This window comes from Octodon degus, unplaced genomic scaffold, assembly GCF_000260255.1.
Source record: "Octodon degus isolate 3935 unplaced genomic scaffold, OctDeg1.0 scaffold00015, whole genome shotgun sequence".
NCBI lineage: Eukaryota > Metazoa > Chordata > Mammalia > Rodentia > Octodontidae > Octodon > Octodon degus.
The window spans coordinates 1,654,626-1,667,400 of NW_004524591.1; the positions used below are offsets into that span (position 1 = coordinate 1,654,626).

Here is a 12,775-nt window from a genome sequence, read left to right on the forward strand (position 1 = left end):
AACAGACGAACATAAACCTCTGAATTGTGAAAATTGAAAGCAAGTGGTTTATGGAAAGATGGGAGTGAAGAGAAACTTGCAAGTTTAAGCAGTGTATTTGATGGCATGAAATGAAAACTAGAGTGTGTAAAATCAGCTGTCTACTGTGGAGCGGAGAACCTGTGAACATCCTTAAGTCAGGCTACACCTTCCCTGAATACCTTTATCGCACTGCACAGTTCAGACACAGTAAACCATAACTGTGAGCTACAAATAATGAAAATGTGTTAGGTGATTGGCATGACTTGTTTGGACTGTGTGCTAAAAAGCAGTTGAGTGTGGAAGGAAGTAGCTAGAAGACTTCAAAAACAAAAGATGATGAACTAGATGAGATTCTGAAGTACTCAAATTCCTATGAATAAGCTGTTTAGAACTTCAGCCTGAAAACTTAAATAATTCATATGCTTACAAATGTATTCATTCCTTTTTTTTTTTTTCTTTTAGGATGCACATGAATTTGATCTCCCCAAAATAAAATCAGAACTTGGTATGTTTGATTCGGAAGTTGTTTCCATGATGTGGCATTTTTTATCAGCTGTTCTGTAAATGACGCCTGTGTTCGATAGCTGTGATTAGAGAGGACACAGCCAGGATGTGTCTCTGTACAGATGGTCCTAACAGAACTCTGAAGCAATGACTCGTAACCATTGGAACTGATATATTCCAGTACTTTTTTTACACAGTCCTCTCTTCCACTTCTGTACATGCATTAATACTTTTAATAAAATACAAGGTAATGTTAGTGCCTGTCATAAAGTGGAGGAGGTTAACATAAGAATAGGTTCTTTCTTACGTCAGACTTGAGTTCATCTTTCAGCTTCAGCACTTACAGGCTATATGATAGGTGTCAGAAAAACACATAGGAAGTGAGTACATTTATAAAACAACTACTATGCTGCTAGCCAATGCACACTAGTGTTATTAATTATAGCTGTTGCCCAACTGAATCATTTTCGGCATCAGTACCATTGAAAAGTCGGGGACCTTGAGAGATGAAGTACTGATTTCCTAACAGTTCTAAGATAATAAATTTTTAAAAGTTTACTTCTCACAATTCAGGTTAGTCACTGCTTTCTTAGCCTCTTGAATATATTGTTTTTCTTTGCTGCTGTTACAGACATGTATGTATATATGTCATGTATGTAATTAACCAAGTATTCAGATTATGGTTCCTAGAACCAATAGCCTGATGTCCATTCCTGGCTCTCCCGCTTACTAGCTGCAAAAACTGTGAATAGTTTCCAAATAGCTAATGTGGATATGATAATGCTAGTCGTCTATTAGGGTTTTCAAATGTTATGTATATTAATATGTCTTTATCAGCTTTTCCATTGTTGGATAAAATGCCCACAACCTAAAGGAAAGTACAATTTGTCTCAGTTTTGAGGGGATTCAGTCCTCAATCAGCTGATTGTAAGGTGGAAGGCTGTGCGGGGGTAAAGATGCTTAGGTCGTGTCATCAAAGAACTAGAGCAAGAGAACAGTACTAGAGAGGAAGAGAGGAGGGACCAGATAATCGCCCAAGGTCACCCCTTTGTGACCCACGTAGGCCGCCCCACAATTATGCTCCACCAATTCCCTGGGAAGATCCCGAGCCAGTCAAGTCAACATAATCAAACTCAACCACCCACTCCTTGTCAACTTGATTGTGAAACACATCTTAAACCATATTTAATTGCCAGAGAAACACAAATGCCTCACATATGCTACACAAGTACTCTACCACTGAGCTATATCCCTAGGCTTTTTGGTTGGTATTGAGGACTAAACCCAAGGCCTATACACTTAGCTAGATTTTCAGACACTTTTTTAAAATTTTATTATTTTGAGACAGGGTCTCTAAGCTGCTCAATTGCCCAGTCTGGGCTCAAACTCTTTATCCTCCTGCCTCAACTGCAGGGATGCTAGGGTTACAGTTGTGCACACCATGCCAGGCTTCCAGCCCTTTTGGTTTTTATTTTAAGAAGGGCTCTTAGGTTGCTCCGGCTGGTCTCAAACTGATGGTCCTCTACCCTTAGTTTCCCTACTAGCTAGAGTTATAAGCAGATGCGGTTATAATTTCTTAAAGGTAATATTTATCTTAACCACTTGTCTAATGAATGTGTATACTGTCATTTGCAGGATTAAATTTCTATCAACAAGTAAAACTGGTCAATTTCATTCGAAGGCAAATTCACCAATGTAGATGTTATGGCTGTGGTATTAGGTTCAGTTCCAAAGCAGATTTAAGGATTCACATGGAAGAAAATAAACACACTTCATTACTTCCTGAAAGAAAGATATGGGACCAGCTGGAGTAAGTACTGCTGAACTAGATGTAAACTTCTATGCTATCTCCTTTTTTATCTCTATTCAAAAATCTCTTTAAAAGCAAAAGACTTTTAAAACCTTATTTTTAAAATAGTAACCTCTGACAAGTGTTTTAGTTACCTTTTTTGTTGCTGAGACACAATACCCAAAACCCCCAAGTTACAGGAGTAAGGTTTATTGTAGCTCACAGCTTGTAGAGGTTTCAGCACGTAGTCAGCTGGCAGCAGGGCAGGTTAGCATGGTGGAGGGGAATGGCAGAGGAGAAACAGTCATAGCAGGGCAGGCAGAAAATGATCAGTAAGCCTCCCTTTCCCTTCTATGTCGTCCGTGCTACAAGCCTGTCCAATACTCATCTGTTACGTCTTAGGGTAGGGGGCATCACTGGAAACTAAACCCAAAGCCTTGCATATGCCCAGTAAGTGTTCTACCGACCCTTTATTTACTTGTGTATTTAACTGAGCTGCCAAGGCTGACCTCAGAGTCTGCCTCACCCTCCCAAATAGCTGGGATTACAGGTATGCACGCAGTTGTTGCATCATTTTTAAGGTTTGCCAAATATCCCATTATATGGATATATCCTAATTTGTTAATATTTAGGGTTTTTTTACTTTTTTCTATTATAAATAGTAATGCAACCAATATCCATATGTATGTATCTTTTACACACTTAATGTAAATATTTAGACAGACTTTAAAATTACTAGTTGGGCCAGCCAGATAGCTCAGTGAACTAAAGCACCTGCTTAGGCAGGCTTAGGGACTGGGGTTCAGTCCCCAGTGTGCTGTGCCAGCCCTGGCCCCAGGGCACACTGACATGGCAACTGAGACTGGGCGTGGTGGCGCACACCTGTAACACCAGTGCTTGGGAGCTGAAAACAGAAAGATCACTACGTGTCTGATCTGTGTAGTGAGACACAGACCCTGTAGTAAATACATAGAAAAAATAAATAAAATTACTAAGTAAAGATTTGCATATTGCTAGAGTTTTTGCTATGCACTTTACATATTGGTACTTCAAAAACATGGAAGCAGTTGGTCGCCTTGTATGTACCTATCATGCAAGGTGTTTGTTGGCAGACTTCCATCTGTCCTTTGCCAGCCTCATTTGGGTTGGTTGTCTAGTCACTTTTATTTTCCTGCTGTGCTGTATGTGGAACTCAGGATCTTCACACAGAGCTATATCCCTGATCCTTCTTTATTATTTTGAATCAGGGTCTTACTAAGTCACTGAGCTCAAATTTATGATCCTTTTGCCTCAGCCTTCTAGCACGCTTGGATCACCAGTGTGCACCACCACACCTAACTTGACTTTTTTTTTTTTTTTTTATGGTACCAGAGATCAAGCTCAGGACCTTGTGCTTGCCAGGCAGGCACTTATTCCACTGAGCTATCTCCCTGGCCTCAGCTTCACATTCTTGATAACCTAAGCTGAAGGAACCCCTGAGAGGCTATGCAGTTCTAGCTATGCAGAGACTCCTCTGCTCTCAGAGAATATTAAATCAGGCCACCCATAACTCTAGCCAGAAACTCCAATTGTCCTTCAGAAACTCTCAGACTTGTGAGAGCCAAGATACCTGGGTACCTAAATTGTGTTCAACTTTTCCTAAATTGTTCTTTTAGAGAGAAGCGGTGAAGCAACTAGCAATGGTTAATGGGTTATGAAACAAAACACAAAGGGAAACCTACTTGTTTTCTTCAAGTATTAGAAGAATTTGTGTTTGAAAAATGACTGTTTGGCACTTGTTAATTTAGAGAACAGAGCTAGGACTTTTGAGCAGAAATGACAAGGATGCCATATTTAGCTTCTTATGAAGGAGATGTTATCTAACTAGAGCTCCCCAAAATTGGAGTAGGCAGCCTTTAAAGATAGTGAGTTTCTTATGTTGGAAGATACTAAGCAATGGCTGAATGGCCACCGGCAAGACTAGGTCCCGTGAGGCTGGTATCAAATAGTCAAGGTCACAGTGAAAATAACTCAGAGGTTGTCTCCAATATAACTTTCATATAACTCTCTAAAATTAGGTAAGAAAACCTAGCAAAACGATAATGATGTATCCATTCAGCTATTTATAAAAGTCCTGGACAGTTTGTTAGTTCATTGAGTGTGACTGTGCTTCATTTTCAGGTATTATTTCCCAACCTATGAAAATGATACTCTACTGTGCACACTCTCCGACAGTGAAAGTGACCTGACCCCTCAGGAACATAACGAACATGTTCCCATCATCAGCGAAGACACATCTAAACTGCATGCGTTGAAACAAAGCAGTGTTTTGAACCAGTTATTACTACAAGAGTCCTTGAAAAGCTAAAAGAAACTGAAGAAGTGACTTTTCCTGGTGTTCTGAGATAGACACACAAGAGCAGTTTAAATTTGTGTATCAGCAAAGGATTAGTTCTTAGTGAATCAAATTTGGGTAAAGAGCCACAAAAGGAAAAGAAAATGGTCAAAGATCTGGATAATGCACAAACTGAATACTATTTTCATATAATCAAGAATCGACCACCAGGCATGGTGTAGAGGCCTGTAATCCCAGTACTCCGAAGGCTAAAGCAGGAAGATCACCAGAGTTCAAGACCAACCTGAGCTATACAGTGAGTTTGAGGCCAGCCTGAACTGTATACTTTTGAGACCCTGTTTCAAAAAATATTAATAATAATCAAAAATAAATAAGAGAAACTGGTTATATTTTCATTATTGCTTTCTCTGTAGAGTTGCCAGATGTTCTAGAAATGAAGGTATAGGTAATAAATTGCACTTTTTCCTGTAGTCTATATTTCACTAATAAATACCATTCCCATAAAATGTAACCACAATACACAGTGACACCTAACAAAATTAACTGGCTTGCTAGTATCATGTGATTTCAGTCTTTCCTAGTTGTCCCAAAAATATCTTTTTGCAGTTACCCACTATGGCACAAATATAGTTTGTGAAGATAGTTCTTCTCTTTCATAGATTTTAACCAAAAAAATAATAATAATAACCTGGGTATAATAGAAATACATCAGTCAAACCCAAGTTGAGGGACAGTCTACAAAATAATTTGCCTTTACTCTTCAAAAATGTTAAAGTCATAAAGCATAAAGACTGAATTCCAGATTAAAGAGGGCTAAACAAAGCACAGCAGATAGATTGGATGCTAGACCATGAGAAAAGTGTTTTCCTTCTACTAGAACAGGCATTAGTGGATGAGGCTTAGGTTCTGACTCCATCGTAGAGCATTTGCCTGGCAGTGCCACAGCTTTAGGTTTGACTGTCATCCTTGATGAAAAAGACAAAGTGGGAAAGCTGAGAAAACTTAACATCTGTAGTAAAAACTATGGGATCAGTATCTTACTGTGGTTGAATATCAGCATGTCCTTGTTTTAGGAAGCAGATGCTGAAGTGCATAGGCTGACAGAGCAGTGTTCACTGCTTACTCCAAAAACTAATCTGGCTACAGAGAGAGTGAAAAGAGTGTGGTGAGACTAATGAGTGAAGGGTGAGTGGGGATTCTTTGTAAGGTGACAGCTTTGCTATAAGTCACAAAGAAAAGGATTTTCAAGGTGAAAAGACTTGCAGAATGTCTTTGTATAGTTGGTTAATAAGGTGCCAGGAGAGAGCTGCAGATTGCATTTGGCTGTTTTGTTAAAGATCTCAATCTATAGCCATTCATGTGCCCTTGTATTTTAGACACCACATATTAAGGAAATGATCATGCTCCTGTTTTACTATTTTTTCCTGCAGAAACTGGTAGATTTAGAAGCTTCATTAAATTGGGGTTAATTTTTTTTTTTTTTTTTTTTTTCGCAGTCAGGTACAATGGTATATACCTGTGATCCCAGCACTCAGGAGGCTGAGGAAGATGCATCACAGGCTCAGGGTCAGCCTAGGCTACAGTGAGTTCACAGCCAGCCTGTACTATGTAGTAAACTGTCCTTAAAAAAAAAAAAAAAAATTGCAAGAATACTTCTGTGTGGTTCTTATTATGTTGTGTATCAGAGACATTAACATCTGCTACACCACCTTTGGAGTTACCAAAATTGTTCAGTACATTTGGGTGCAGAGACATGCACGTGTAGTCCAGATACTCAGAAGGTTGCAGCATGTGAATTGAGCCCAAGAGTTTGAAGCCAGCCTAGGCAGCATGGCAAGATCCCATCAGAGAAAGAAACAGAAATGCTCATTGCATCAGCTGTTGTCATTCTGCACCATCACTAAAAACTGATAATTATTGCCTAACCTGTTATTTTTTAAAGGATGAAAAATGATTTTTGTAATTCTTTCCTTACAGGTTTTCTTATGCAGCATATGTGCTACACAGCACTAAAATCTGAGGTTCTGATTTCCAGTTTTTAATGCCAGCCTATATAGTCAGTATGTTAGAACTAATCTTGGAATCACATGGCCTCTCCCCAGATTCAGAAGTCATTTTATCCCTCCAGGTGTTCCTAGATTGACCTGATTTGTAAATCATATCAGCTCTGACCATGGCTGTAGATTTTCAAGTCTCCAGCTCGGCAGACACCTGTGAAAAATGTTTCTTGAAAATCAACCAAAAAAATGAATGCCTTTATTACCATGAATGCCTAACTAAAAAAACAGGTTTAAAAGGCATTTAGTCCTGTAGTTAGAATAGCCTCGATCGTTCAGGTTTGTTCAGAAAATCAGGGAATATCTGGAGTATTTTATTTCATCGCCCCTTCCTTAGTCCAACGACAGGAACAATGGAAGAATGTAACAAAGTAAACCAAGACCAAGAAGCCCGAGAAAGGTGTTAGAGAGAAAGTCCATGCCTTCCAGAATGAGAAGGGAAGTGAAGATGAAGAACAGACGAGCCGAAGGGAAGAGCCAGTGTGCTTGGGCCTTGCTCTTGTAAGAGGTGGTTATTTTGAGTGAGTTGATGTTCAGGGCTTTCTTTTAGGACAGAAAAGGCAACTTGGACCAAATGTAATCTAATGCGTAAATTCTCAGCAGTTTACTCACTCTCCCAGAGAGATTAAGACTGTGGTCCTTACTGGAAAAGTTCTCCAGGACTCCTTGGTGAGAAGCACAATGTACTACATCTCCTAAGCTGGGACAGAGACGCCAAATGTTCTTTGACATTCTGGATCATCTGAGAGGGAATAATTCAAGAGAAACTAAGCTGCTCAAGGAATTATTCAGTGAGTTTCCAGATGTCGTTTAAATTATAGATAGCAGCAGCAGTGCTGCTTGTACCCCAAGAAACATGCATGAGAAATTTTTAGAAGACTCCAAATGAAGATAAGTAAAATATAAAAGACCATCAGGATGGGGCTAAATGAGATCAAAGCCTAGATTAGCTGTTAGGTCCAATCAAAATGCATTCCAGTTAGGATTGCCTAACTCAGAAAAGTGGAGGTGGCCATAAATTTTTTGAACAATGCTTGATTTTGTTCACAACAAAAGCTAGGGAGGGATATGTTTTGACGACGGAAGACAAGACCTAGAACAAAATGTTAGATAATACAGACACGAGCATGAAAGGAAAAGGTTTAAATAAATAAAATCCTACAAGTAGCATCAGGCTTGTAACTGTTAAGGAAAAAAGGGATCAACTTTGAAAGTAAGTTACCATGGAATAAGCAGCCATTCTTTCACAGAAGGAAGCCAAGCACTGGGATACATTCACTTTGCTGAACAAAGGAAAGGACATGTAGACCAACACTAGGAAGTGGCACACTGAGGAGGGTGTGGGAGAGGCTGCTCCTCTCACCATGCCCCAGTGTACAGTCAGGTCGTGTGCCACTAATGCCATTCATTCTCCAATAATAATAATAAGGTTAGGTGATGGATGGCTGCCTAGAATGAAGACTACATTTCCCAGCCCCTCTCATGGTTTAGTGATGGAGACCACATTGAGTTGGTGCTGAGCAGGCTTGAGAATTAATTGTTGGCTTTCTATTAACCCAAGAGTCTGTCCCAGACCTAAGTGACTTGCCTGAGGAACCAGCGACTGGCATGCAGAAACAGCACCATGCCAACGGTCATAGAGGCCAGCAACACCACAACTAAATCTCACAGAATTCGAGGGTGATAACTGCCAACCTTAGAGATAAAGCAGATGTGTCATTAAGCAAAGATTTACTACTTGGAATGTTCTTGTTCCGTCTTCACAAGGCTTGTGCACTGTTGTGCCTTTTGCCTCAACTGTTGGCTTAACTTTCCCTGCTACGTAATGCCCAGTACGTAACGGTCAGTTCAGAGAAGTCAGTCTCAGCCACAAGAGCTCTGACCTCGAACACCCATATACTATAGTGCTTTTGTCTGCTTTTATCCTTGGCCATACATTCATCCAGAGGATGGAAGACAGGCCAGCTCCCAATAGTTCAATATACTTAGGTGTCTGAAATATGGCAAATGTGTCAGCAAGAAGAGTTAGTACTGGACACAAGTACCCTGTGCCTTTCTCTTCATCCTAGCCCATCCCTTGCTTCCTAGGATGGATTTGTCCAAACTGGGGACAGTGAGATGAAAGCCAGACATAGGGGTGGGAGGCAATAAACCCTGAAGCCGGAAGACTGCGTTGGCCCTGGAATGCTCACCTAGACATTTGTGAGAAAGAAAACTTTACCTTCACACTGTTGTTATTCAGAACTTAACCTAATCCTACAGATTCACACTTCAGAAACAAAATGCTGTGAAAGTTTTCTAGCTTAGACAAAGAATGAAAAAGAAAATTACCCTTAAAAACAGACTTCCCAAGCTTAAGTGTCTATCCATTTTGTGCTGCTATACCAAAGTCTTGAGTAATTTATCATAAACTTATTTGGCTCATGTTCTGGAATCCACAATTGAGAAGCCACATCTGGCTCTTTGTTACTACATTATAACATGATGGAAAAGGCTTCACATGATGTGAAAAACAAGGCCAAATTCAACCTTGGATCAAGAACCCTCCCCCAAGACACCCACTTCCATAACCCCCTGCCCTAGCAAGAGCATGAATCCATTCAGGAGGATGTGGCCTCATTATTCAACTTGCTTGTGGATCGTTTTGAACACAAGAATTTGGGGAAAACTATTCAAGGTATAGCACTAAGTAATTTATAATAGGAGACAAACTTTCAGAAAGGAATTTAAGGAATTATTGAGTGAGATTCTAGATGTCGCTGCAATTATAGATAGCAATGGAAGTTTCACTTGTACCTGGAAAAAGCACTACACCCCTAAGAAATTTTTAGACTTAAGGCTCAAAATGACAGCAAGACAGATCAGAAGAGAATCAACAGGACAAGTGTACACCTTCAACTCTGGAACAGAGCTGCGACCTTAATCCCTGTTCTGCAACTTCTGTCTTAGTTGAGAAGTTGCTGAGTTCTCCTGCCCCTGGTCCCATAGACAGCTGTTATGGATTCCTGTGTCTCTGATCAGCTCACCTCAGTAATAAATGCCCACCCTTGGATAATGACAGTTCTGCTGGCTCTGTTCCCTGAGAGAACCCTGATGATGCTGATGTGCTAGTGAAGGTGGGAACAACAGTGCACTGGGAATGCTGTCCTGCAAAGGAGAGGGTTGACTTGGATCTTACAACTCAAGCACACTGAGCAAGGAGCAAAAATGAGCAGAATTGGAAAGGGCAAGCCTCCTTTCCCAATATCTTGTTTCCATGAGAAGGAGAAGTTACAGAACACTTTTGGTTTCTCCTAGAAAAGGTAGGTAAATTCTGTGATGGAAAACTGAGAAACCAGAAACTAGGCATCTGTGCCTCAGTTCCTTGTTCTTTTTGAACATACCCTTTTGTGCTCCATTCTGTAAACATCAGAGCTGCAGTCTGTGCAGGTGAAAGCAACTAGTTGCCTAATGTGATCTGCAACTGTCTGTGATCTGCTTAACTAATAAGTTCATTTGCCCACAGCTATGAGCTGTTTTCTCCAGTAGCACCTTCATTAACAGAAAAGGTAATAGTTCATCTCCCTCTGCGTGGCCATTTATCTGTTAACCCTCCTAGAAGGAATCCAGCCTACCAAAGAAGGAGTACGTAGTCAAGATTACTAGGAAATCATTGCTTGGGTAGTACCACTAAACATACTAAGTCCAGTCAGTCAAAAGGTAAAATAAATTTCACTCACTGTAACCACAAGATTAGGCAATGAAGGCAGAGACTTGATGGCCAGGATTTCACAAGCAAGCTAGCTGGATGCCTACAGAACAAGAGTCTTGCATTGAGTTCTACCTTGTAGCAAGAATTAGAGCATAGAACATTGATGTAGATAACCTGAGAAATCCCATTTCACTGAAGAAGTAAAAAAATAACACAAAATTATTACACTAATGAAGAGATTGCTGTTAGAGGATCTAAAGCTCAATCTCTCTGAGTTCCTCAGGGAAACCACAGAACACTTTTTGGAGCTGCCCACTTAACTCCCTCCCACGGCCAGAAAGCTAGGATATGTATTTATCCACCAACTTCGCTGGCTATTCTGGATATTAATTCTGCCACTTCTAGCCTGCCTTGCGCATTGGTCTAGCATCGCCTGGAATCTTTTTTTTTTTTTTTTTTTTATGAGCAGAATATATTTATTGAGAGAAAGAAAGCTCCTGTCCAAGAGAAGGGCAGGAGTGGGGACCCTAGCAGGTAGTTCCCCCAGGGAGGTTGTCTCTTGCAGGGACTTTTATAGTGTAAAACCATGAGGCTAAGGTAGAGGGAATGGGAACTCGCTTAGGTGGGCAGGAGGTGGGACAAGACTATGACATCGCCTGGAATCTTGAAAAGGCCCTCATAATACTGAGGAAGCTGTAATGCAAAAATGATACACATGGGGAGGGACGACCGCTACAACTCTAGATGTGTGGTCCAGAAGTTTGGTGACTCACATCTTTTTCATATATGACCTGAATTGACACTCAAAACACAATATTGTGAGGTATCTAGGCAGGATTATTTTATTCTCATCTGATTCAAAAGAGAATGAGAAAAGCAAAGGGATGGAAGTATCTCACAAATAATACATGGGGATTTAAAATGAGACAAAGCCAAGCCCTGAACTTTTTAAATGAATGGACTAAAAGCAATTTTTGAATGGATGAAGAACTTGAAATCAGATTAAAAATGAATTTTTTAATGTAAGTGCTTTGTTGAATCGATATGCAGAATTAGCACACTGAGGCTACTTCTACCAGTGCATCAAATTGCAGCTCTTTGCTTCGTCTGCAAAAATAGACACTTGATGTCCTGGAAGCTTGATATCAACTGTTTCAAGAGTTTTAGATGATGGATAACGAGAAGATTAGACCAGAGACAATAGTTGCACTCTTATGCCTATAATTGGTATTTCGAAAAGCTAAAACATGTTCAATTTCTGATCATGGCAGTTTGTTAGATTGAATGGTATAGCAAGCCTGTTAATTCAAATGGAAAACATTCCACAAAATAGTTTCACAGTGTTCTAAGACTGAACGGAGGCTGTTTCCTTTTGGCTTGTAAAATTAAACAAAAAAAAATTTTTAGAGGGCTGACCAAATAGCTCAGCAGATTAAAGCGCTTGCAAGCAGATACAGGGGCTGGGGGTTCAATCCCCAGGCCTGCTGCACCAGCCCCACCCCCAGCGTGCACTGAGACTGCAGTTGAGGCTGGGCGTGGTGGTGCGCACCTATAATCCCAGCACTTGGGAGGCTGTAAACAGGAAAATCACTATGACCCCTATCTAGTAGTGAGACCCTGAACACCCTATAGACCCTTCCCTAAAATACAAGAAAACAAAATTTTAAGGGTAGTCTCAACTAGGTGCTTCCTGAGTGAGCAGCAAACCAAAAACTATAGATTGTGATTTTGATGTTTTCTTTATTTGGAAAATACTAGAATAACAATAGTCTGTGATAAATTTTTTAAATATTTTTGTGATTTGAAGACGAGTGTTTTACTTTTTCCCTTGTTACTGAGACAAAATATCTGATACCCAAAATTAAGAAAAGGGGCTCAGGATATAACTCAGTAGAATAAGCAACTCCCTGGCAAGTACAGGGTCCTGAGTTCAATCCCTGGTACCACAAAAAAAGAGGGGGAAGAGGAAAATTGAGGAAGGAAAGGTTTACTTAGCTCACAGTTTGTAGGGGTTTTATCACATATCAGCTGGCTCCACATCAGGGTGGTGTGGCAGAGGAGCCACAGTTCATGGCGGCAGAAGATGCCAAAGGCAACAAATACAAAGGATAGAGGAAAACATCTTATATTGTACACAGGCTGCGCACCCTAGGGCAGGTATAACACTCACCCCCAGTCACAAGACTGGACAGGGAACAGATCACACACTCTAGATTCAGTGCCTCTACAACGACCGCATGTTTTGTTTTGTTTTGTTTTGTTTTGTTTTGTTTTGTTTTCCTCAGGGTGGACATCCAGAAACAAACAGTATGAGGAGAAAGGAAAAGACAACAATACTCATCTCTTACTTTCACCACAACCCATCCCACTACCTGTAT

At 40.3% G+C, this 12,775-nt stretch overlaps 1 protein-coding gene across 2 annotated transcripts in view; it reads left to right on the plus strand.

The window, feature by feature from the left end:
- The window catches only part of Znf277 (zinc finger protein 277), a 152,238-nt gene extending 147,313 nt beyond the window's left edge, over positions 1 to 4,925 (plus strand). For both annotated transcript variants that reach the window (XM_004626547.2, XM_023709887.1), the window contains 3 exons: positions 484 to 526; positions 2,161 to 2,335; positions 4,475 to 4,925. In XM_004626547.2, coding sequence (XP_004626604.1) covers positions 484 to 526; positions 2,161 to 2,335; positions 4,475 to 4,661 — 405 coding nt within the window. In that variant the 3' untranslated portion in view covers positions 4,662 to 4,925. The remainder of the gene's footprint in view (positions 1 to 483; positions 527 to 2,160; positions 2,336 to 4,474) is intronic.
- Positions 4,926 to 12,775: the final 7,850 nt, after the last annotated feature.